The sequence below is a fragment of the Panthera onca genome, chromosome A1 (assembly GCF_046562875.1).
Source record: "Panthera onca isolate mPanOnc1 chromosome A1, mPanOnc1 haplotype 2, whole genome shotgun sequence".
NCBI lineage: Eukaryota > Metazoa > Chordata > Mammalia > Carnivora > Felidae > Panthera > Panthera onca.
The window spans coordinates 83,451,205-83,478,937 of NC_138339.1; the positions used below are offsets into that span (position 1 = coordinate 83,451,205).

General features: G+C 34.7%; 1 protein-coding gene across 11 annotated transcripts in view; it reads left to right on the forward strand.

Annotated features, from left to right (window-relative positions):
- Positions 1-27,733, forward strand: part of ARB2A (ARB2 cotranscriptional regulator A) — a 423,507-nt gene that overhangs the window by 210,016 nt on the left and 185,758 nt on the right. For all 11 annotated transcript variants that reach the window (XM_060637731.2, XM_060637735.3, XM_060637734.2 and 8 more), the window contains one exon: positions 21,377-21,496. In XM_060637731.2, coding sequence (XP_060493714.1) covers positions 21,377-21,496 — 120 coding nt within the window. The remainder of the gene's footprint in view (positions 1-21,376; positions 21,497-27,733) is intronic.

Genomic DNA, 27,733 nt, shown 5'->3' on the forward strand with positions numbered 1-27,733 from the left:
AGACCGCGAGATCGTGACCTGGCTGAAGTCGGACGCTTAACCGACTGCGCCACCCAGGCGCCCCTAGGAGCTGGTTCTTTGCAAAGATCTACAAAATTCATAAAATTTTACCAGACTTGTCAAAAAGAAAAAAAAAAGGGGGGGGTGGAGAAAGAAAATACTCAAAAACACAAATGAAAGAGTAGAAATAACAGCCAATACCAGAGAAATACAAAGGATTATAAATGAATGTTATGAAAAATTATATGCTAACAAATTGGACAACCTAGAAGAAATGGATAAGTTCCTAGGAACATATAACCTATCAACTTTGAAGGAGGAAGAGACAATTTCTGACAAATTTGAACAGACCAATTACCAGCAATAAAATTGAATTAGTAATCAAGGAACTCCCACTGAACAAAAGTCTATCACCAGATGGCTTCACAGGTAAATTCTACCAAACTTTTAAAAAAGAATTAATACTTCCTCTCTCAAACTTTTTTCAAAAAAATACAAGAGGAAATCTGAGTGTGGTTTTGATTTGTATTTCCCTGATGAGGAGCGACATTGAGCATCTTTTCATGTGTCTGTTGACCATCCGGATGTCTTCTTTAGAGAAGTGTCTATTCATGTTTTCTGCCCATTTCTTTACTGGATTATTTGTTTTTCGGGTGTGGAGTTTGGTGAGCTCTTTATAGATTTTGGATACTAGCCCTTTGTCCGATATGTCATTTGCAAATATCTTTTAGTTTTGTTGGTTGTTTCCTTTGCTCTGCAGAAGCTTTTTATCTTCATAAGGTCCCAGTAGTTCATTTTTGTTTTTAATTCCCTTGCCTTTGGGGATGTGTCAAGTAAGAAATTGCTACGGCTGAAGTCAGAGAGAGCCAAAGCATAAGAGACTCTTAAAAACTGAGAACAAACTGAGGGTTGATGGGGGGTGGGAGGGAGGTGAGGGTGGGTGATGGGTATTGAGGAGGGCACCTTTTGGGATGAGCACTGGGTGTTGTATGGAAACCAATTTGACAATAAACTTCATATATTGAAAGAAAAATACAAGAGGAAAGAAAACTTCCAAATTCATTGTATGAGTTCAGTATTACCTGATATAAAAACAAGATTAAAACACATCAAAGAGAGAGAGAGAAAACTACAGGCCAGTATCTCTGATGAACATAGATGTGAAAATCCTCAACAAAATACTGGCAAACCCAATGCAACAATACACTCAAAAAAAAAAAAAAATCATTACCACAATCAAGTGGGATTTACTGCTGGGATGTTAAGGGCAATTCAGCATTTGCAAATCAATCATAATACATCACGTCAATAAGATCATTAAACCGTATGATCATTTTTGATAGATTGAGGAAAAAGCATTTGACAAAGTATAACATCCATTCATAATAAAAAAAACAATAAAGGTTTTGAGGGAACGTACTTCAATGTAATAAATATGAAAAACGTACAGCTGATATCATACTCAGTAGAGGAAAACTGGGAGCTTTTCCCCTAAGGTCAGGAACAAGACAAGGATGTCCACTCACTACTTTTATTCAACATAGTACTGGAAGTCCTAGTCATAGTATTCAGGCAAGATAAAGAAGTAAACAGCATTCAGATTGGTAAGGAGGAAGTAAAACTTTGACTATTTGCAAATGACATGATACTATATATTTAAAAAACAAAACAAAACAAAACCCTAAAGACCACCAAAAAACTACTAGAACTGATAAATGAATTCACTAAAGTTGCAAGATACAAAATCAATGTACAGAAATACATAGTATTTCTGTTTTTTTGATATTCAAGTAATTTTTATTTTCTTTATGAGAATCTGAATTTTTCTTTTTTAAATATAATTTATTGTCTAGTTAGCTAACATACAGTGTATACACTGTGCTCTGAGTTTCGGGAGTAGATTCACATGATTCATCTCTTACATACAATACCCAGTGCTCATCCCACAAAGTGCCCTCCTCAATGACTGTCACCCATTCAGAAATCCATAGTATTTCTGTCCCCTAATAATAAAGTAACAGAAATTGAGAAAATCCTATTTATATTTACACCAAAAATAATAAAATACCTAGAAATAAACTTAACCAAAGAGGTGAAAGACCTGTACTCTGAAAACTCTAAAACATTAGTGAAAGAAATTGAAGATGATACAAAGAAATGGAAAGATATTTGATGCTCATGGATTGGAAGAACAACTATTGTTAAAGTGTCCATAATACCTAAACAATCTATATGTTTAATGCAATCCCTATCAAAATGCCAACATCATTTTTCACAGAACTAGAAAAAAACATCCTAAAATTTGTATGGAAGCACAAAAGACCCGAGATAGCCAAAGCAATCTTGAAAAAGCAAAAGCTAGGTAACATAATTCTAGACATCAAGTTATATTACAAAGCTATAGTGATCAAAATAGTATGGTACTGACACAAAAATAGACCTATAGATCAATGGAACAGAATAGAAAGCTCAGAAATACACCCAAAATTATATGGCCAATTAGTCTTTGACAGAGGAGGCAATAATATCCAATGGGAAAAAGACAGTCTCTTCAGCAAATGTTGTTGGGGAAACTGGACAGCTATATGCAAAAGAATGTAACTGGACCACTGTCTTTCACCATACACAAAAATAAATGGATTAAGGATGTAAATGTGAGACAAAACCATAAAAATCCTAGAAGAGAGTCTACGCAATAATTTCTCTGATATCAGCAATAGCAACATCTTTCTGGATATGTCTCCTGAGGCTAAAGAAATAAAAGCAAAACTAAACTATTCAGAATACATCAAAATTAAAAGCTTCTGCACAGCAAGGAAACAACCAACAAAACTAAAGGACAACCTAACTGAATGAGAGAAAATACTTGCAAATGACATATTTAATAAAACATTCATATCCAAAATATATAAAGAATTTATACAACTCAACACTCAAAAAACAAATAATCCAATTTAAAAAATGGGCAGAAAACATGAATAGACATTTATGCACAGAAAACATAGAGATGGCAAAAAGACACATGAAAAGATTCTTAACATCACTCATCAGGGAAATGCAAATCAAAACCACAATGAGCCTACACCCTACACCTGTTGGAAAAGCTAAACTCAAAAACACAAGAAACAACAAGTTTTGGCAAGGGTATGGAGAAAAAGAAAGCTTCGTGCACTGTTGGTGGGAATGCAAACTGGCACAGCCACTATTTAACAATATAACTACCCTACAATCCATTGATTGCAATACAGAGTATTTACTTAAAGTATATGAAGGCACTAATTCAAAGAGATGTATGCAGCTCTGTGTTTACTGCAGCCTTATTTACAGTAGCCAAATTATAGAAGCAACACAAGTGTCCATTGATAGATGAATGCATAGAGAAGAAGTGGTATACATGTACAATGGATGGAATATTGTTCAGCCATTAAAAATAATTCAGTCTTGCTATTTGAAACAACATGGGTGGATCTAGAGACTATAATGCTAAGTGAAATAAGCCAGCCAAAGAAAGACAAATACCATATGATGCTATTCATATTTGGAATTTAAGAAATAAAACAAGGGGAGAGAAAAAAGAGACAAACCAACAAAACAAACTCTTAATTGTAGAGAACAAACAGATGGCTACCAGAGGGAGGGTGCATGGGGTAATGGGTGAAATAGGTGTAGGGGGTTAAGAGTACACTCATGAGCACTGAGTAATGGATTGAACTGTTGAATCACTTTGTTGTGTACCTGAAACTTTAAAAGCACAGTATGTTAACTACACCAGAATTAAGGTTAAATTAAATTAAAGACTAAAATACTACTTCAGCTCAAATTTTTCACAAATTTAGAATATCCAAATTTGTTTGAATGAATTCGGTTTTATAATAGGGAAGTTACAATATGTTTTAATTAATATAGTTTTTATCAGTATATTTTCAAGGTGTTTTAAGAAGTTCATTTATAACAGTAAATAGCCATTGCAAGTACATAAATAACTTACATTTTTGCAGTATATCTTGCAGGTAAAAGATTTGTTACATGCTGTTTGCCAGGCTTTTTACTTTACATCTGTTCGACCTCCCTATTCTGTACCCTATGAGATAGCAACTCAGATTCTCTTTGTTCCCAAAGTTTTTGTTCTATTTTATTGGGAAAAGGTACAGTTTTAAAGCTTTCCCAGACTAACCTCTCATGTACAACTGAGGATTTTGAGCATCCAAAAGAGTAAGTAATCACTCTAAGACAAAGCTGGTTAAACAGCACTGTCTGGATAAGAACTGAAGTCTGAGAGAGAGAACGAACATGCATATGTGTGAGTGTATAAATATATTGTCTCTGGCAATTGTAAATAATCTTTGCATAGTTTTTAAATTATTAATTCTTTGGAGACAGTTTACACATCTTGTTTTTCAAGTATAATCACAGACAAATCATCTGGTTAACGTATCTTACAAAGCAGAGATATCAAATCATAGGCATTTACATTTGATCCTCGGATGCCTAAAAGTACTTGTCCTCCCCGCACAAAAGCTCTCCAGGACCCCCAGGAAATCCCTGCTTCCCTAATTACCTCCCTTCATCCCCCAAATTTCTACAAAATGTGCTACGTATGTAATGCATACTGAAAATAATTTAACCTTTTCTTGATGGCACAGGTTGACATGAGTTTTTGCTGTATCATAATTGTAGCTTTAGATTCAGATATAGATCCTGTGAGTCATACTTAGCTTCTGACTATACCATTTTGTTTATAGAGAATGTTCTAGACCGTGCTGTCTGGAATGCTTGACATGTCTTCAATGTGCTATCATAATGCTAATTACCTTTAGGGTTATAAAATAGTCTTCTAACCCTTATCCCTTCCCCCCCCCCCACACACACACACACATCAAAGGTATTTGTCTTGCTTCTCACCGAACTGAGTTATTCATTAGATGGTAGTAGCTAGATCAACCTTGGTAAGTGAATTGTATGTATGCTTGTGGGCCTATACATCACATCTATCTTTGCTACTCTGGTTTCTCCATTCATGCACTTAGTGTGCCAGCTGTAAGTTAGCCAGTATCAGAATCTGACAGACGTAAACTGGCTGAGTCTTCCTGTCTTCTTGGTTGTTTATTGCCTCTTCTGTGGTGGATACTCTCTTGTAAGTGATCACATGGTACAAGGTCTTCACTTAGTATGTGTTTTTACTTTCTTCAGGCTTCCAAGAGTTACTTTACAAGGAATTATAACAATCTCTGAGTTCTTGCTAGGATGTTGTGGTAGGCAGAATAGTGTCTTCCAAAGATGCCCACATTCTAATCCCTAGAACCTGTGAGTATGTTATTTTACATGGCCAAAAAAAAAAATGCAGATATGATTAACATTAAGGACCTCAAAATAGGGAGATTGTCCTAGATTAATTAGGTGGGCCTGATATAATCATTCAAGTTCTTAAAAGTAGAAGAGGGAAGCAAAAGTGTGAGTGTAAAAGGAGATATAACTATGGAAGAATGGTCAGAATGATGCAAGGCTGCTGACTTTAAGATGGAAGAAGGAAGCTGTAAGCCAAAGGGGCAGCCTCCGGAAGCTAGAAAAGGCAAGGAAATGGATTTTCCATTAAAACCTTCAGAAAGGACCCCTTGATTGTAGCCCAGGGTGACCTATGTCAGACTTCCAACATACAGAAATATAAGATAATACATTTGTGTTGTTTTAAGCCACTAAATTTGAGGCATTGTGTTACTGCAGCAATAGAAAATTTAAACAGATGTTAAATCCTATATCCTGAGACAGTGCTTATGTATCAATGAACTCTCCTTATCCAAATGAATGTTGTATCCTCCTTGATCCAGCATGTTCAGAATTCAGTCCCATATACACTCCTTTGCTCCTGCCTATAAGTATAGACTAAGTCTTGCAACTCCTTCATGGGGTAGTCCCTTTCCTCTCTTAGGAGACCCAGCACTTCCCTGAATAGGGTATACAATGACTTAATCCCAGTTATTGGCGAAGGACCAGAAGTGGAAGTGAGAGCGGGGGTCAAGGGAGCACATGTTGTCTGGCAAAAGCAGTAGCTTCTGCATCATCTTCAAGCACTAGCCTTTAACACAGAGGCATGGGCTACTTCTGTAAGCTTTGAAGGTTCAGGGGAATCTGGGGACTTAAAAGATGTAGATGCCTCCACTCCTTGGCTCAGGGTTCCACTCCTTGTGAATTAGGGCCCTAACCCTGTATTGTACATCTGAGAATCCAGCTTTCTCCGGAACTCTACTTCTATCATAAAAATACTGGGCCTAGTCCTTAGCGTCTTTTGCCTTCCTGCTGCAGAAGGTGAGAGTATCTCTACATGATGCTATGGAAATTCTCTGGCTTTCACTGTTAGTCTTGTGCTAATTAATCACTCTCAGCCTTTTATCTTGTTTCGTTTTGTTTACAAAGCATCTATTGCCCTTGGAAATGACCATCCAATCCTATAGTCCTTATAATGATATACTTTTCAATGCCAATGCATGTACCTGCTGGTGTATTCCTTTCTGCCAGTATATATTTCTAGTTCATTATTGCTGAAAGTTTTTAATGGTTGCACTGCTACTGCATGCCAAGGTTTGTCAGTATTCCACCTACTACAGACATTGAAGTCTTGTTGCCAGCTAGCCGGTGGACAGGTAATTCATCTCCAAAATTTATACCTTAGAGTCACCTTTTTAAGACCAGACACTGGAACCAACTGTCATAGATCAGATTCCCTTAGAAACAGATTGATGGAAAGATGAGCATAATGATCTAATGAGCCAGTGGGAGATTTACTGGGGATTATTCTCAGGATAAACACCTTTAGAGAATTGAAGGAATCATAGCTAGTCTTCAAAGGGAGCAAAGATAGTTCTCCCAAACTGGGGCAAGGGAGCTAGGCCCTTATTCCCCAGCACTAACCAGCCATTCAAAGCAGTTGCCCTCTAAGAAGGAGGTATAATCTTGGATATGGTGGTTCCCTTCCCAGGAAATCAATAACAGGAGAAAGGTGTTTGGTTGCAAGAGCTGTCAGCCATCAACACTCAAAGCAGATGGGGGGATGAGTTCTTCAGTTTCGTGGGGTCAGCGTTTGGGGTACTGAGCCGTACCTTACAGTAAAACTACCACCATTACAGTATTCATAAATAGTGAATACATAAATAATTATTTATGTATTCATAAATAATGTGTTGTTCAACTGGAAATATTGAGCAGCAAGCACAGATGCAGTTATGTAAAGATAGGAAAATATTGTTAGTGTAAATGAAAGCCCTTAGTAGAAGGTAAGCTGAACAGATACTTGGATTGTGCTCTGACCTCAGCTTCCCTCAACATTTACAATAGCTTTTTTACAGGAAAGTCAAGGAACAATGTTGTCTTGAAAAACATTACTTTCTATAGTTGGAGCATGTAGCAGAGAAAATCAGCATAAAAATGGCTAGAAGAAATGTGCTGCTCTGTATTTCCTATTTCTCAGCTTCCCATGATCTACCTCTAGCTTGTAGTTTAGTGAAAGCACAATACTTTTGTGAGGTATATTCAGTGCCTTCAGCTGAAACAACAACAGATCATAAACAGGAGACAAGAATCTCATCCACATATGGTTAAGAAAAGCCGAATACAAATAGCAATCTAGGTTTGGACCGTTGGGTCATTATGTCTTAGGATGATGATGAAGTGTTAGTGGGGGCCATGGTGATGACAGTCCTTAGCATATCTGCCTCATAAGTCCCACCTACTACCTCCTGATCCGGTTGCCCACTGCCTCTGATGTACAGCTATCATTCTGGAATCTTGCTTTATCATTTTCTTTTGAAGACTCCCTTTGTCACTTTCTTGTATTATTTCTTCTATTTCCTATAGTTCATGTCTTCATCTTTCTTAGTTTATTTCTTACTTTGAAGGAGCACATCTTCTAGTTGTTTCTTTAGAAGAGAGTAATGAGATACTATTTTTTTCATCTTTGTGTGTTTGAAAAGGTTTTCATCTTACATTTATATTTGATGATATTTTGGCTGGGTATAGGATTATAAGTTGGATATTATTTTCCTTTTGAATTTTGAAGAATTTTTTTATCATGCTCTTGATTCTCCAATTACTATTGAAAAGTCCAATATTGTGCTGAATCCTAATCATTTAGTTTTCTTTCTTGAAACTTATAGAATCTTCTCTTCATTCCTGAGTTCTAAATTTCACACTGGTATGCCTCTATATAGATCTCATTCATCCATTATGCAGGGTATTTTGTCAGCCTTTACAATCTATCAGCTAGTGTTCTGAAAATGTTCTTAAATATTTTGTTGTTGATTTCTTCCCTTACGTTTTGTCTTTTTCTTTCTAGAACTATTTTGGAATGATGAATCTCTTAGACTTATCATTGGACTTTCTGCTTTTCTATTTTTCATATCTTTTGCTTCTAGGAGATTCCCTTAACTTAATCATCTAACCCCTCTATTGAAATTTTTTTCCAGATGTTTTGCTTTTAATTTGAAAGAACTCTTTTTATTCTTTGAATATCTCTTTTTAATAGTACATTTCTTTTATGCATGTGTTATCTTCTGTGATCTCTCTAAAGCTAATGGCAGTGTTTTTGAAATTTTCCTCTTTCATCAAAGTCTTTGTTTCTTCCAAATCGCTTTTTTCTATTCTGGTCTCTATATTTTGTATTAAAGGCTTTCTTCAGGTGTTTAATTACGTGTGGTTGTCTGTTAATGTTTATTAGTGGGAATTAAAAAGCTAATTGGAACCTCTAAGCGTATTAGTAGGGCTTGTAATGTTTGAGCTTCACTGTAGGCAATAGGAGTAGTCTACTTGTTGGGAATTTTCCACCATGCCCACCCTTACCAATTTTTTTTTAGTGTTAGAATTTTATCCAGCTTTATTGAGATATAACAATTATGTAAGTTTAAGGTATGCAACATGTTGACTTTATATGTGTATACATTGCAAAATGATTACCACAGTAAGGTTAGCTATAAAAACATTCATCAGCTCACTCAGCACTTTTGTTTTTGGTGGGGAGAAGTTTTAAAATCTACCCTTTTAGCAACTTTTAAACATACAATATAGTCTTATTAACTGTAGTCATCATACTGTTCATAATGTTCCCCAAACTTATTCATCTTATAACTGGGAGTTCGTACCCTCTGACCACCTTCACGCATTTCCCCACCCTGCGATACCTGGCAACCATCAATTTATTCTCCTTTATAGGAGTTTGGTTTTTTTGTGTGTGTTTGTGTGTTTTTGTTTTTGTTTTTTTTAAGATTGCACATATAAGTGAGATCACACAGTATTTGTCTTTCTTTCTTCTATCTGCTTTCCTTCAGTTCCAAGGTACTTAGAAATGTATCCCTGTGCTTTGGAGAATTTTGCATCATAAATGGAGTTAGACAGTGAGCTTTTCTCATGGCCAACTTGGGATTTGACTTTCTTAGATCTGCTAAATCGGTTGCCATTCTTTCTGGTCTCCATCTTCCAAAATCTTCCTTCATTTCTTCCTAGGCCTTGTGGATTTGTCTTTGTTTAAAAAAGAAAGAACAAAAAAAACCTTTTGCTATAGTTTTTATGGGGCTTGGGTTGTTAATGCTGTCAGATATGGATGTTTAATTTGCTGTTCTAAGCTGGAACTAGATCGTAAGTATTTAGAGAAAAGGTCAATAAACTTTCTTAAAAAACTAGAGAGTAACTAATTTAAACTTTCAGGCCATATGGACTTTGTCACAACTCCTAAACTCCACTGTTGTAAGAGAAAGCAGCCATAGATAATGAACAAGTGGACATGGCTCTGTTCCAGTAAAACTTTATTTATAATAGGTTTGATCACCTCTGTTTAGGAAAAAGATTTACCTTTTTTTCTTGTTCTTTCTTCCTTTGGTCAGCTTTATTGAGATAAAATTTATATACTGTAAATTGTACCAACTTTAAGTGTACAGTTGGCTGTGGTTGATTAATGTATACCATTGTGTAACTATCACTACCATCATGATAGAAAATCATTTGCATCACCCCAAAAACCTTTCTCATGTGTCCTTTGGCAGTCTGTTTGACCCTGCCAACTGCTAATTTACATTTTAATACTACAGTTTTGGCTTTTCTGGAATTTCCTATCAATCAAATCATATAATATGTAGTCTTTTGTGTCTAGCTTCTTTCACTTAGCCTTTTTTCTTTGTTGTAGATGAATAAATGGCAGAAAATTAATAATAGATCTTAAGCTAGGTTCAATTTCTCTCTCATAAGGTGGCAGAAGCTATTCAAGGAAAAGAAGAACATGTTTAACTTTCAGAAAATAAGCTTTTTCACTTCACAAAGAGTCTTTTTCATATGAACCTGGCCCACAGTACGTGTTACCTATATAAGCAACACTCTTGTCCCTTTTTCTTAAAAGCTCTTAATCATTTGGTTCATTGCTACAAAAAGCAGTAGCTTTGGTTATGCCTACATTGAGGGAAGGATATTAAATGTATTTCAATGATGCAGTATACAGGAATTGAGATTACATATATGGTGGGGGAGGGGGTGGTCAGACTACCTAGGTTTGAACTCTAGCTCTGCCATATAGTAGCAATTTTCTTGAGTAAGTTTCTTAATCATTCTTTGCCTGTGCATCTGATTATGCAGATAATAATAATACGTACTTCATAGAATTGTCTGGATTAAGTGAGTTACTATTTATAAAGTATTTAGATCTGTGCCTGCCTCAATATGTACTTTAAAAGCATTATTATGATTGCACTATAGGTTGCACTAAGAGAGGGAAGCCTAAATTTTATTAGAGTGAATAGAATCATTAATGTTTACTTTATTGGAAGAGCTTAGAGCATAGTTTTGGAATCTAGGAATCCCTAGATTCCTAGGCAGCCCTATCTGCCTTCAGTTCCAGGTTACCCATATTTTGTGGTAATTATGGCTCAATCACAAAGCATTTGGCAGCATTTCCATAAATAATGGATCATAATTATTTGCTTATCTGGTTTTGTTTTACTAACTTCTTGATAGTTAATTGTTGTTTAAACTTTATATTGAAACAGACTAAAAACAAAACAAAACAAAACAAAAAAAAACAATGTTCATGTCAGCCCAATATGATTTAAAAGGTTAGCTAGTATAGCCTAGCAGATGCCAGAACCAGACAGGTTAGCTTACGGTCTGGCAAGTTGTATCACATTGAGAAAATTAATTACTCTCTGGAAATTGGGATATTTAGAGCATCTATGTTATAATGTCATTGTCAGATTAAATGAGGAAGAGCATATAGCCAGTTCAGGTGGTTAATGTCTTAGTCAAGATATGGTGATACCTTGGGCTGGGATAGTAAGAGTGGAAATTAGAAGTTTACGGATTCTAGAAACATTTTGGAGGATAAATGAAATTGGATAAATTGAAGGACAGGGGAAGAGGAAAAGGTCAAGGGTCACTTGTAGATTTTTGGCTTGAACAACAGGGTGGGGTGGAGGTACAACTTAGCAAGATGAGAAAGACTGAAAGAAAACGGATAATGGGATCAGAAAACCAATTCAGATTTTGCTTTTGGACATGCTAAGCTTGAGATATGTGAAGTTCAAATATCTTTGATACACTTCTGAATACTGATCCTTTTGTCAGTTATGTTCATTCTGTCCATAGCCATTTATAATTTATTAATGTAGCCATATTGACAAGTAACATAGCCTTGAATCTGTCTTTAAGATGGATAGCTGTCAATAATATCTGGACACCTAAAAGGCAAGCAAAAGTTGATAGCTTCAAGATGTCTCTAGCTTATAGATTCTTTTGTCTATTTTCATTATATTTAAGATTGAGTGGTATGAAATTGCACTTTTTAAGGTCAAAAATGTCTAATGTTGGTAACTCCATATGGATCAACTTAATATTTAAAAACAAAATAAAAGTGCTTTACTTTTGAAATTGTTTTTATTATATGTATGCTATACCATTAGTTTTTATGCATTTATATATACCCCTAGTCCTGTAATCACTGTTAAACACAAATACGTACTTTTTTAAAGATCACACATTTAAAATATGCCAAAATGAAGATAAATTTTAATCCAAACTATTTAAATGGATCAAAATTAAAATATATCTCATTTGAAATAAAATATATTTTATACATAACTATTTTTACGTTTGTTCTGTACTAGTGCACAATTTATGCTATGTTCACATACAAAGTTCTTAACAGAATCATCTAAAAGTTTAAAGCCAATTCCTAAAAATATTAATTTTCTTTCATTTTGTACCTGTGGATGAGTTGGATGAAAGATGGTAATGTACATTTTTGCATCCTCAGAAATCCATTTGACTTATCTGCCTCCATCTAGATTTCATTGAGATACATTTTACCTAATGAAAAGTCTTAGCTTTTTAAAAGAAAGAACTTTGATTTGCAAATTTTGCTGTAAAAAATGTATAGAAGGTGTAGATTTTATATTAGTGTTCTTTCTCCAGTTGATGTCTTCCATGTCAATAGCAAATCAGTGATAAACTAAGGACAGATGTTGGGGGTAGGAGCATATGTATGTGAGACATATGTGACTCAACTGAAAGTGGTGACATAGGTATATGCTAGTTTAAAGTCAAAAATGCTAGATTTTAATATATATAATTTTCTTAGTTGATACACTTACCAGTATAAACACAGAAAGATTTACATGAAGTAAAATAATCATGACATTTTGATTTTAAAATTGGACGTGTAAAAAACCTTCAATTCATAAACTTTCATTTTACTTTTCTTAAAATGAATTATAAGTTTAAAGTAGATACTATAGGAGCATTCATTTTATAACTTTGTAGCAACAGGTTAGCTGAAGAAAAATCTGTCAAATTTGGCAATGGTTCAGAAAATATGTGAACCTGTCACTGTAAGCAGTCTCAAAGGGTGAAATGCTTTACAGGAGCTAATTAACCTTAGAAAATAATTACACAAATATGCAAATGTTGTTTAGATAATTCCATGTGTTATCAGCTCAGGTAGTCCATCATAAATGCAGACTTTGCAATGCCTAGGTAGTAGAATCTGGCATATGTGATAAGGCTTTGGTTACTGCATCACTTCTGTTTGGCATTTAACAATTAATGATGGCAAGGGTACATCAGGAAATTCAACCTGAGTACAGCCCAGTTCCACAGTATAAATATCCTGTGCATTCAGCCTCCAGCAGACTCTAATTAATAGATTTACTTCTTTTCATGTGGTTCGTATGTTTGCATATTCTAAAATTATAAGTTACTCAGTACAATATGAATTCTGATATGATGAAGAAACCTATAATGCAGATTTAGTATGTTTGCATTTCTGTAATTGAAGCATATTAAGAAAGTCTTTTCCTTTTGAAATCTGTTTAGTTTCAAAATATATTATTGGTAATATACATTCTCCAGATTTTGGTTTGTAAATATGTAATGGTTGTGGGCAAAATGTGGGCTGCAAGTTGGAAATGACACAAATTTACCTTAGAACGGCATCACCACATTTATAAAATTGGGATTTTAGTAATGTAATATGTCAGAAATACATATTAAAAACCACTCTCCGTTTATTATTTCCTGTGCTACCATTATTGTGCTTACCTGTTGTAGGAGGCAACAAATATTTGGCAGAATTTGTTATGTCTTAAAATGGTAGGAATCTGACTCTCTTGAAAAGTGAATAGTAAAAAGCTATAATTTTGTGAAAGCCTTGGGAACTAGTTACATATGAAAGCCAACTTTTTTATAGCTAAGATTTATCTCCTTTATCTGTTTTTTAAAATGATATTTTTTCTTCACATTTGTAATTTCCAGTTAGTTGACATATAATGTAATATTAGTTCCAGGTATAGAATTTAGTGACTCATCACTTACATGTAACACACGGTATTCATCTCAAGTACCCTCCTTAATACCTATCACCCATTTAACCCATCCCGTCCAGTAACCCTCACTTTGTTCTCTATGGTTAAGAGTATGTTTCCTGGTTTGCCTCTCCCCCCGCCCCCCGCCACCCCATGTTCATCTGTTTTATTTCTTAAATGCCACATACGGGTGAAATCATATGGTGTTTGTCTTTCTCTGACTTATTTTGCTTAGCCTGATACTCTGTAGCTCCATCTATGTCATTGCAAATGGCAAGATTTCATTCTTTTTGAAGGTTGAGTAATATTCCATTGTATATATAAACCACTTATTTATCCATTCATCAGTCAATGGACATTTGGACTCTTTCTGTAATTGGGCTATTGTTGATAATGCTACTATAAACATTGGAGTGGGTGTGTCCCTTGGAGTCAGTATTTTTGTATCCTTTGGGTAAGTACCTAATAGTGCAATTGCTGGGTTGTAGTTCTATTTTTAACTTTTTGAGAAACCTCCATACTGTTGTCCAGAATGGCTGCACCAGTTTTCATTCCCACCAGCAGTGTAAGAGGGTTCCCCTTTGTCTGCATCCTTGCCAACATCTGTCATTCCTGTGTTGTTAATCTTACAGATTCTGACAGATGTGAGGTGATATCTCATCGTAGTTTTGATTTATATTTACCTGACGATGCGTGATGTTGAGCATCTTTCATGTGTCTGTTAGCTACCTGGATGTCTTCGTTGAAAAATGTCTATTCATGTCTTCTGCCCATTTTTTAACCAGATTATGTTTTTGGGGTGTTGGGTTTGATACGTTCTTTATAGATTTTGGATACTAACCCCTTTATCTGATACGTCATTTGCAAGTATGTTCTTCCATTTGGTAGGTTGCCTTTTAGTTTTGTTGTTTCTTTCACTGTGCAGAAGCTTTTTATCTTGGTAAAGTCCTAATAGTTCATGGTTGCTTTTGTTTCCCTTGCCTCTGTAGACGTTGTCTAGTAAGAAGTTGCTACAGCCAATGTCAAAGAGGTTGCTGCCTGTGTTCCTCTCTAGGATTTTGATGATTTCCCATCTCACATTTAGGTCTTTCATCCATTTTGATTTTATTTTTGTGTATGGTGTAAGAAGGTGGTCCAGTTTCATTCTTTTGCATGTTGCTGTCCAATTTTCCCAACACCATTTGTTGATAAAATAATATTTTGAGTAAAACTGTTCTTAATTGTATGTCGCTAGTTCTTTGAAAAATGGAATTCACATAATATCATTAACTTGTTTTTGATGATGCAAGATTACTGTTGCTCCTGTTATTGTGCTTTATCTACAGTACTGCTCCCATCTTGCTCAATTACAGTAGTTTCAGGCTATAGCATTGTACATACTCATGTAATTTTTTGCAGGTTTTTTTTTTTTTCATTTCTTTAGTTACTCTCAAACTTCAGCTATCATTGCTTACTCTTAAACCTGTTTGACATAACTCTTCTGGTTTGCTGCTTGTGTATGTGTGGTGGTTTCAGACCAGATATTCAAATTTTTAGATATGAAGGTATAAAGACCCTGCTCAGATGGTGATTCCCCCTAATAAGCCAACAGTACTCATTCAGTAGAATTTCTAAATTTCTTTGCTATCCACTTGTTTTATCACAAAAATAATGTACTTTGTAAGAATTTTTGAAAGTTTAGAGAAATGTAAAGAATCTAAAAATAGAAAATTCTCATAATTCCGCCATCCATAGGCAGCTCAGCTGCTTTTGATATTTTTGATTTCTTCTAGTCTTTTTCAACCCTTTTTATATAGTGAAAATTATGCCCTGTATTAGGTAAACTGCACGTATTACTTTATAAACTCATTGAATAGCTACATAATATTTCCTTAGATAAACTATAATTTACTTAAATCTTTATTTTTGCATTATTGGACATTTTAAGAATTATCCAGATTTTTGCTTTTATAAATGAGACTGTGATGAACATCTTTGAACATCAATCTTTGCCACATTGAAGATTCCTGAAATGGAGTGTAAGTACTCCATTGTCTTGGTTTTGAAACAGTCTTCATAACATTTTGTCAACAATATTGTTAGTTATTTATTAAATACCTATAGCATGCCTTGTATTATAGTTTGTATCCAAAAGAGAATCAAATTGCTAATATTCTAGAAGGAAGGGAAAGTGACAATGACAGATTAAAGAAATAGCTGGATAGAGAAGAACCAATGAAATAATATAGGATTCAGTTTAAGCTACCATGGCTAATAGTAGAGGTGACAGGTAAAGTTGGACCAATAATAATATTTTGCTGTAGTTTTAAACATAGGCAGGATAATAATGCATGTAAAAAGATGTGTATTTTCCATATATTTCTTGTAAGATTTTGTGGGTCAAAGGTTAGCAAAATCTTTTCCCCTTCTACATGAGAATCTGATCTTCAGGTAACTTTCAAGCTCTATATCCTTTAAAGCCTGATAAGTTGGTATCTTAAGTTAGGTTTCCCAGAAACAGATTCTGAAGGTGCATGCAGGCATTTTGTTGGGGAGTTCTCTTGGAATCAGTACCTGTAGTGGAGTTTAAAAATAGAATTTGGCTGAAGAAGTTGAATCGCAGTACAATCACAACAAAGGCCTCATCTGACTCCACTGGTGATCTCTGGATCTAGTATGGCTTTTCAGAGATGTCTTGCCTTGAGGCAAGAGATAGAGCTTTTACAGATCCATGTCATTTTGACCACTCATTGTGTGTAAGTTGCCTCAGAGAGGGGATTCTGGGAAGCATATCATAGTAGCATCCACTCTAAGTGGCTAGTTCCTAGGGCACATTGCCTACAGTAGAAAATGACCCCTGATTGGTAAACTGCTTCTGGATTAGAAGGAATTACAAATACCACGCTTTGATCTTCCCTGAGGGTAGTAACTTCTGTAATTGGGCATGTCCCTTGCAGCCAGGGATCCTGAAGTGATGCCTATGGAGTTGTTGCAAGAGGTATTAGCTTCTGTGTGGTATAAGACTTTCAAGGCAGGGATAACTCTTGCATCTGCCTAAAGTGAGTCTGATTCCCTCATTTCCAAACTAGTATTCCATGGTCCCAAGACAGTAACTCCTGGAAGGCCATCTGATCTGCTACAGGAGCTTCTGCGAGACTCCCACTTAAAAGGAATGGCTGGTGCTACCCTGCTGGCAAACTGTGACTCCTACCCTGTATCATTTTTGGATCAATAGATGTCAGGTGTGGCCCAGAATAGTCTTGTGTAATTGTTTAGTTGTGAGTATAGATGGCCCCCTTAACTGGGTGTTATAGACATTTTTTCACTTGGGTCTCACTTTTTAGAAGATTTGGTTTTAAAATCTAAAGCTGAAGAGTCATTTGATAACCTTAGAATCAGGCTAAAAACATTTAAGCACTTGGGGCACTTGGATACTTGAGGTTTCTTTTTCTTCCTGCTGACAGGCCACTATTAACAGATATCGTCTCCATAGAGATGGAGGGGAAGACTCAGCTATGATACTAATCTCTGAAAATCATAGTCTTATTTGTGAATGGTGGAAAGAACTGTTAGTTCTTAGCTCTCCTTTAATCATAGATGGGTCATTTGGGCCTGGTTGGCAGTTTCCCTCATATCCTATGAGTCACAAAGTTTTGCTGATTCTTCCTTTGTAATGACTCATTCCATCCCTTCCTTTCCATTTATTCTGCTATCACCCCGAGTAGTATTAGTCTTTATTACCTCATATGTGAATTACTGAACTGCTACCCTGGACATGTTCTATATCTTTTAAGTTTTGCCTAATATGAGCTGCTTCATGAGATCCCAGACTGAATTTCATGAGACTTTTGTCTAGGGTTTTCAGACCACAGCTCTTCCTTGACATACAGTGGAATTCCATCTCGATAAACCCTGTTGTAAGTTGAAAATGTCGTAAATCAAAAAGGCATTAAATGCACCAAACTACTTAACATTGTAGCTTAGCCTTGCCTACTTTAAACATGCTCAGAACACTCACTTAGCCTACAGTTGGGCAAAATCATCTAACACAAAGTCTATTTTCTAATAAAATGTTGAATATCTCATGTAATTTATTGAATACTGTACTGAAACTGAAAAGTAGAAAGGTTGTATGTAGAATGGTTGTAAGTATATTGGTTGTTCACCCTCATGATCACGTGGCTGCCTGAGCTGTGGCTCATTACCACCACCTAGCTCCATATTGTACAGCATATCACTAGCCTAGGAAAAGGTCAAAATTCACAGTGCAGTTTTTACTGAAGGTGTATTGCTTTCACACCATCAAAAAGTCAAAAAAACATTAAGTCTAACAGCTGTAAGTTGATACCATTTGTATTAAAGTATAATTGAAATTTTCCTGGAGCATGAGTACAAGGTCCCTAGAAATAATAGGAAGAAAGTCTTGAAAGACTGGGTTAGAGAAGATGTTGGCTAAGAATTCCAGGTATTTTGGGAACCTGTGGATTACTTTTTCAGTAAATTTACTTTTTCAGACTGGAGAATGGTTGATCAGGGCCAGATTTCAGGACGACTTGATCTGGCAACACAGTAAAGGGAAAAACTAGATGAAATGAGAATAGCTGGAAATCTTGTAAGAGGATTCAAACTGAGGTGGGAATGGAAAGGATGGGACAGATAGGATCTCAACAGTGTAAAGGAAGAGTTGGTGACTGTGGGAAGAAAGCATGGAAGACCTCACCGAGGTCACATTGTATGGATTTATAATGGGCCTACTAGACTGGATGTCAAGACACTCTGCCAGGAATAGAGAAAGTAATGCTCCTCACACACTACTGCCTCTTTTATCTTTATGTGTTAACAGCCTTATGAAATTGCAGACACATTAAAGGCCAGAATCATGGCTTACTTCTTATCATCCTTACACCTCCATTTCCAGCACAAAGCCTAAGGAGACAGTTAATCTCCTATATGTTTTTATTCTCTCCATATAAAGGGTGTTTAGAGCCATCACAGCTATGTAAGATTGTTAGTTCTGCCAACAGTCAGCAGAACCTCTGTTATCTTTCTTCCTGTTTTATTTTTACATTTCTTTCATTGTAAAATATAGTTAGGGTGACCAGGTATTTGTGTTTTCTCTGGATAGTCCCAATTTAGACCTGTTCTCTCATTCAGTACCTAATGATACCTTTCTTCATTCTCAGAGATTTGTATAGTAAATTCTATGATCACTCTGCATACATGTACAGAAAAGTGCTAAGTTCGTATTACTCAGTTTAACTATAACTATAAAGAATACACCTGTGTAACTACCACTCCAGTCAAGAAATGAAATACTGCTAGCCACTAGAAGTCTATTTCCTGTTTACATCTCTGTCTCTTTTCCTTAGACCTAACCACTATGCTGATTTTTATGGTAAATATTTTCTACTTTTTAAACTAATGAATGCTAAATTATTAAAGCCAAAAATGCCCTACATAGATTTATTCCCAATTATTATTCTTTTATTTATTTTATATACATTAAATGTGGATAATTTAATATGCATATTACCAGTAAATATCTTTGAAACTATATTTGTATTTTAGTATATGAGTGAAGATTGTAAGCAGTCATTGTGAAGCTATGTGTTGTATTTTCATTATTTATTTATTACACCAAGATTCAATGAACAAGACGTAGCTATTGGCCTCAAGACTTTGATAATCTAATAAGCAATTACAATGCAAATTATTCAATGCAATAATAGCACCATGCACAAGATATCATTGTAAGACATTACCTAGCCTTGGGAGTGATAGGGAAGACTTTTGATAGAAGGTGATGTCTTGTTTGATTTTGAAAAACAAGTAGAAATTATGCAGGTGAAGATGGTGGGTGAAATGAGGGCAGAGCTCAGGAGTTACTTTCCAAATGAAGGATACAGCCCAGAGAAAACAAAGTTTGCTACAATTAGGAAGTTGTTCCCTGAAATTGGAACACAGACAATGTTCTATATGGTCTCTCACTGAGGGAAAAGGGGGTCTTTTGGTCACCTTATATTGCAGAGCAATTGTAAGAGATGCAGTTGAAGACAGAAGCAGATTATGAAAGGCCTTCAGTGTCGCACAGAGTTTGAATTTGATCCTGAGGGCAATGAATCAGTTTTAAAGTGTCCAATAAACAGGGGGTGAGTAACATGGCAACATTCTCATATTTGCATTTTTAAAAGGTTGTTCTTACTGCAGATTAGAGCATTTAAATAGGCAATAGTAAAAGTAGTAAAAATGGACTGGAGACCATTGCAGTCATCCACTTGTGAAATGATGGTGGTTTGAGCTAAGCCAGAGGAAATGAGAAAAGAGAGAAGTGGATGCATTTAGGATACAGTTGGAGAGAAAATCAATGGGATTTTAATGATTGAATATATATGTGGAGTTCGAGCCAGAGAGAGATAAAAGATGCTCAGATTTTGACTGGAGGTGGGGAGCAAAGACAGTGACATAGGTTTGTAGGTGGAATGTCACATGCAGTGTTGAATTGGTTGAATTTGAAGTATCTGTGGGACATCCATAAGGAAAAGACCATCAACACTTGCATATACGGGTTTGGAGCTTTGAAGAGAAATTTAGGTCACAGATAGACATCAGGGAACAATAGCTTCTAGGTGGCAAGGGAAATCATATTGTGGACCTTAATAAGATATTATAAAATTTCTAAGCTGGAAAATGTAAATAAATTGTTTTCATTGTCTAATATCAGGACAGTTTTAGGGAATTACTCTTTGGTGTTAAAGCTTCAAACAACTATTTGTACAAAACATTTTCATGATCTGCCTTAGTTTTTATCAGTTTGTATTTTGATCAGTGTTATTTAGCTCTTTGGTTTTTTTTTTTCTTTTTTCACATTATCCAGGTTAAACTTTAATTACAACATGTATCAACTATCAAAATAAATACAACAAAATGAAATTATTATAGAACTTTTGGAATTATAGCAATATGCATATACTAGTGTTTAGCAAGTTAGGAGAAATATACAAGTCTCTGGGTTTATATGTTTAGATTTCTCCCAGTTCTAGAAATAAAATATGTATGGAAAGCACTTTTATAAAAAAGAGTATTTTTAAATAATTTAAATAGAGAATACTTGTTAGTAATTTTCTGCTTACAGAAATACTTAAAAGTTTATAAATTAAAAAAATTAGATTTATGTATAGCAGAAATATTTTCAGATATAAATGTAGAAATATAACTGAATTTTTTAGTTAACAACCTTCTATCGTAAGACGACTGTAACTTTCTGCTATTCAATTCTAATGTATATCTTAATATCTCAGGTATATCCAGAATGTAATTTCCCCTCAAAATGTGGTTATTTTAAATATTTTGTTTCTAAAGATTATGGTAGCAATTAAGCTTAGCAGTAATTACTAATATTTTATCCTCTAATTTGAATTTTCAGTGGTAGTTCTTTTGAGTTGATATTATTCTCAATGAGCTATAACCATCTTATTTCTTGGGCTATGTAAGCAAGCATATAATTTAATTTTTTATTACTATGATAATAATTATATACAGTACATAATATATGACATTTGTTTTCTTTATAGGAAAATGGTTCTCCTGAAGAACATGCGGTCTATGTTTGGGACCATTTCATAGCCCAGTCTGCAGCTGAGAATGTGTTTTTTGTTGCTCACAGTTATGGAGGACTTGCTTTTGTTGAACTGGTGAGTGCACATTTAACTCTGTTTTTAATTCCCAAACTCTTCACAGTCTTATCCGCCCCCCCCCCACTCACTTCTAATTGATATCATTACTTTAAATTACTTTATAAAGGGTGAAAACAAAGTATTTTGAGTAGTAATTTTATAATGTTTAAAAAGAGTATGCTTACTTATTTTATTGTGGCAGAGCATTTCAGTACTAACCAGAAGGCTTTTTGCCTATTCCTTATTCCCATGTTACTTCTTAATTTTTATATTATAGACCATTTTCATACCTCTTATGATACTTATGTTTCATGTTTTATGTGTACACGATTGAAGCTTATTTTATGTGTAAACTGTTAAAAATATAAAGAGACCTATTGAATATTTGAGAATATTTTGTTTAACTTTTATCTCTACAACTTAGTACTTGATACTTGATAAGAATTCATAGAGTTAGTATTAAAACTATCAGAAAGATTCCATTAATCTACTAAGTGAAATTCATGGTTTGTCCATAAAAATCTTTACGTTTCAAAGTAATCTGATTCTTGGAGTTAAGATTGTGTACATTATAGGAAAAATTATCAAGATTCAAAAATTTTGTATTATTTGCGATGTTATAAGTACCACACCATGTGCCAGTATGAATGGTTAAGGGGATATATTTAATACCAAAAAGGCTCTAGTGAAGAATTTGTGCCTCCACATGTCCATAAACCTTAGGTTACAGAGAGGTACAAGTGCTCCTGTAATAAAATGATTAATTTGATAACAGTGCATGTGATAATTTTAAATCCAAATAGTCTAATGTGGACATCCAAGGCAGGCACAGCATTGGTTGTCTAACTTTTATGTTCCTACACTTTGGTGTGTTTTTCTGTTTGTTGTGGAAATTAAATATACTTTTGTGGCCTTTTTATCCTCCTCAAACCTTATTGCTTACCCACCTGATTTAGATATAAAACTGGTGGTGACACCTGGGAATACTTTAGCCGACCTAAATTCTCAAATGCTTACGCTTTCTTAAGATCAATAAATAAGTTAAATCTTTTATTTATTAAATAGATTTCACTTTTTAGAAATTATTTTCAAGTACTTTTAATTCTGCTGTGTTTATTTTAATATATAATGGATATTTTAGGTTAGTTTGTTAACATAAAACTATGATGATGTTGTCTTTCCAATAGTTGTCTCTAGACCCTACAGATAGAGATCTATATAGACACACACACATATGCATATACCATATATATATATATATATATATATATATATATATATATATATATATCCACCCTAGGTTTTCTTTGTAAGCCATTAAATTACTTAAAATGTGAAATTTCATTGGCTTTTAGAGTAACTTAAAATATATCTGGAAGCCTGCGAGACTAACCAAATTCCAGATTAATGTAAAACATAAATTACCATTTATTGCTTTTAGACAGTTTAAAAAAAAAAACCGTTTATACATCAAATTTGGAATTTAAGTGAATATTGGACAGTTCTTCAAATGAACTTAAGATGCCAGAGTAACAGATGACCAGTGTGTCCGTCCTATTTTGCCTATCCTTCTTGTCACACACTGGTGGATATTTCTCCACTTTTGTTCCAGTTTAATATAAAGCACACAGATGTTTCAGAACAAGACTTGACTTCTGACCTTGAGGCTATTAGGGTCAGGGTCCTCAGGGCCTGTGAAATTATCACAAGCTGAGCTAAAGTTTTTCTCCATCACAGGAAGTAACCAGTAAGTAAGAAGTTAAAAAGGAGCTTTGTCAGAGAGACAAGATGGTCTCAGTGAGGGTCAGCTTCTGTAGTCTGCTATCTCTGCAGGAGGTGCATGCATGGGAGGAGGAATATAATATAACCACTGGCACATCACATATCTGTCAGGCAACACCAGGACTGAGAAGTCTATTTAATGTAATGTACCTTGTTTAGGTTTTAAAATATTAATGGTGATCATCTCAACTGCATAACATTTGCTACTTTTTGTGAAGTACCTTTGATAGGGGGTTGTAATAGGGGCGTACACATTGTGGCAACTGAAGAAAAAGTGGTTTCTGGCCTAATAATATAGATTCTTCTGAGCAAATAAAACAGTAAAAACCACTGATGAGTTTTACATAAATTTTTGACAAAGCTTGATTAATATATTTAAGGCCATTATGTTTCTACTTAACTTCAAAAGGATTTTTAAAAGACAGCGTTGTTAAACAAACAGAAAATATTGAAATATTTTTAAACCTTTGCTTTTTGCTGAAAGCTGAATAATATTCTTTTGTATTCTCCCTGGTATTCTTAGCAGGGAAATCATGGTGTTTAAAATGTTCACAAATATTTATTCTCTTGAGATTTTTCAACATTAGTGTAATATATCAAATTATTTTATATGGATTCAGAATTTTAATATTAACTTTACAAGACAGTGATTTGTGAAAATGTTAAATTTTGTTTTAGAATTCTGTCTCAGTAGTACCTTATACACATCGGACATTCAATCTTTAGGATTTCAGTAAAGTTTAACTTTTTTTTGAATCGTCATAAAATTTTACTCTTGTTAACAGGCTCTGTCTACACCATCCCTTCTTTCTCTTTCAACTTTTGTGTCTCTCTTCCCCCCCCCCCCCACCCCTTGTTTTTAGAACAGTCCTAGTTTGTACCATTATGTTGGAATGCGTGGAGTTTTTCTACCATTTTCATATCGCATATTTTAAAATGTATCTTGCCTTTAAATTAAGCTAAAATTGTGTATAATTGTTTAAAATTAAATGTGCTGCTAATAGATATCTGAAAATAAATGACTTTTATGTTTAGAGCACAAAATATTTGTAGAACTTTCATATTTTGCAAATTGTTGTTTTTGAAAACTGAGAACATTTATGATTATGTCACATCTTAAAGTTTTGAGTTTCTCCTGAAGCATACATTATAATTAAGAGATTTATTTTCAAAAGCAATGCTCATTTTCTAGTAATAAATCTTGGAACTTGATCAGATCTAACGTCATAAAAACAGCATACAGTTTACTAAAATAATGAGAAAAGTAATATTAAAAATACCTTTTTCACTGCATTTATAACCACCATATGGTAACAACTCAAACTTACTCTCTAAACTTTCTGTGATTCTTGCAAAAATAGATATTGATAAGACAGTTCTAGAAGCAATTCCAGCATTCACTCATTAAAGACAAAAGAACTATTTATTTTATGAATTGGTGATGAATTTTTTAAAGTAATATATCTGCCCTATGTTATCTTTTCTGTGTATTTAAAATAGCACCAATATATAGAGTTCCAGTAATTAAACCATCATTTACAAAGTTTTAAATTGCTGTTTTTAGAAATTCTGTTTTATACATGATAGAATGAGTAGTCATAACTAGAATGCATTTACCAAATCCTTTCAGAAAGGTATCTACTTTTGCCTTATATTAGTTGTTAAAAATTCAAGCTCATTTCTTGGAAACTGTCATGAAAAAACAACACAGTTTTAAGCTTTTTATCATCTTTTTCACTACCCACTTTGATGAAGTGATTCCATTGCTTACATTGTTGGTCATTTCAAAGTGCTTTGCTTTTGTGTTTCTTTCTAGCTGAGAGTTTGACAAAATCAAGCAACCTTAAAATTTTCTTTTATTTGGAAATAGGTTAGCTTTCCTTGTCAATGCCCAGTTTCCAGTCTCAGCTCACCTTACCTTCCATGTTTGCAGTGCTCAATAAATCAATTTGCATTCAGATTTCTTTCTTTAATCAAAGTGAGAGTGTTGATATTTTTTAATAAAACACATTAAATAATTTTAACCATTATATTTCATTAGTTTATTGAATCATCTTAGCTGATATAAAATTGTTATTTTTCTTGTGACTTTTTTTTCTTTCTCCATATTATTAGTGATATGTTCACAACTACCACTAAAAACATCACTTAAAATGTGTGAAAACTGCTCCTTTTGAAAGTGTATCTCTACCCACTTTTGATTTTGGTTTCTCCATGCTTGTCAGCACTTGATTGGCACCTCACTTGCATGTGAATTAAGGACTGAAGGGAACGCTATTTCCCTGCCATTGTTCCATGCTGGGCTCCCTAGCCTTCAGGCAGCCTAAGCTGACCTTCAGCAGCTGATAGAGGACTAGTTTTTGGACTTAGCTGTGTGAGGACACCCAAGCTCAGTCCACTCTGAGTCAATCTTTAAAATTGCCTGCAGCACGATTTGGATTGATGCTGAAGAGAAAATGGAATGGGACTAAAAATATTCATTTTGTACCTTCAGTGACATCAGCTAACTATGACCTTAAAGAAGCGTCATCTACATTTTGTCTAGAAAGAACAAAGTAAATTAGATGTTGGGAGTATATCTGTGTACTAGTATATAGATATTGGTAGTGATGTGCTCAGTGGGAATAGCTAAAAGTTGGGCTACTGGGAATCAAGAATTGAGGCGAGGTAGAAAAAGTAAGGGGTAAAGCAAAGAAAAATCGAGCCTTGATAGAATCAAAATAATTCAGGCCAAAGCCACTTCTTACAAACCTGGTTTAAAATTCAGTGAAAATAAGTTGCCATTTGTAGTATCGTTTTAATTTCTGATTTGGTTGCCTCCATGATGCAAACGGCATGTTAATGTATGGAATGATTACAACTTGTTGTGTGGAATGCTATCTTAATTTTTTTACTTATCTTATAGGAAGACAGTTTAGTTTCTTTATTCTGTAGGCTCGTAAAAGAGAAGAACCGGAGGTTATGTTATTTTTGTCTTCTCTGTTCAGTTTTATTTTATGCCTTGCATACAGTGTGGATACTATCTTTTGACTGATTGTTGGTAACAGTAATTTTAGGAGTTAGTTGCAAGAATACGAATGAGATCCAAAGAATGGACTTTACCCGTAAAGAAGTAGTGGGAGTGGTAAAGAAGAAGCACACATTCAAAATGTTAAGGAAACAGATTCTCCATGGCTTAGTGATACTGGATCCAGAAAACTGAATGAGAAAACAAAGGTTATAGTATATCCTTGGCCCATACACACCTACAGAAGCATATCAAAGTGTATGTAAAAGGAATTCAAGCACAACAGAGAAAGAATAATAAACAATGATTATGCAGATATGTAGGTATTTGGGGGAAATGTTTGCACATACTGTGCCATTAATAATTGTTAATTTAAAAAATAATAATTGTGGTTAATGATAAATGATTGAGTCATTTCAAGTGAAATCAAGTCAGTGTTTTAAAAAAGGAAAGGAGAGGGGTTCCTGGGTGGCTCAGTCAGTTGAGCATCCAACTTCAGCTCAGGTCATGATCACATAGTTTGTGGGTTTGAGCCCCATGTTTGGCTCTGTGTTGACAGCCCAGAGCCTGTAGCCTGCTTCAGATTCTCTCTCTCTCTGTCTCTCTGTCTCTCTGTCTCTCTGTCTCTCTCTCTCTCTTTCTCTCTCTCCCCCTCCCTCCCTCCTCCCCCATTCACACTGTGTCTTTCTCTCTCTCAAAAATAAGCATTAAAAAAATAAAAATAAAACAAAAAGGAGAGAGTTATATATACAGATGTGACTTGTTAATAAACTCCACAGGAGTACCTGTGTACTGGGATTTGATTTTTTTTTTAACTTTTACTCAAATAATTTTTAATAAGTATTAGGAGGACCACTGTTTGAAAGAATGACTCAGTTTGTTCATTTTTATGTTAACTTCTCTCCTTTTGTCCCATATCTAATCAGCCAACACATTTTGGCAGTTATTTTCCTTTGAAATATTAATCATGTCTTTTCTTCTCTGTGCCTACTGTTAATTTCATCATTTCACAACTATACCACTGTACTCTTCTACCCATTTCCTACTGGCTGTCTTTACTCTTTATTTCGTGCTATATACCATGCCATAGATCATATTATTCAAACACCCCTTTTACCCTGCCATTCCAGAATCACACTGGGTCCAATTATCTACTGCATCATGTCTCCTCTCTATAACTCTACAACCCTCTGTATAATCTGATTCTTTCTTTCCAACTGTATTTTTCCTAGTACAAACTTTCAGTTCTAGTCTTAATTTCCTTATTGCCATTGCTCCATCTCACTACACCTCCACCTCTGGCCTCCAAGCCCAGGGTAGTAGGAGAACACAACACTCAAAAGATGACCTGAGTTTGGGGCGCCTGGGTGGCTCAGTTGGTTGGGTGTCCGACTTGAGCTCAGGTCGTGATCTCACAGTCCGTGAGTTCAAGCCCTGCGTCAGGCTCTGTCCTGACAGCTCTGAGC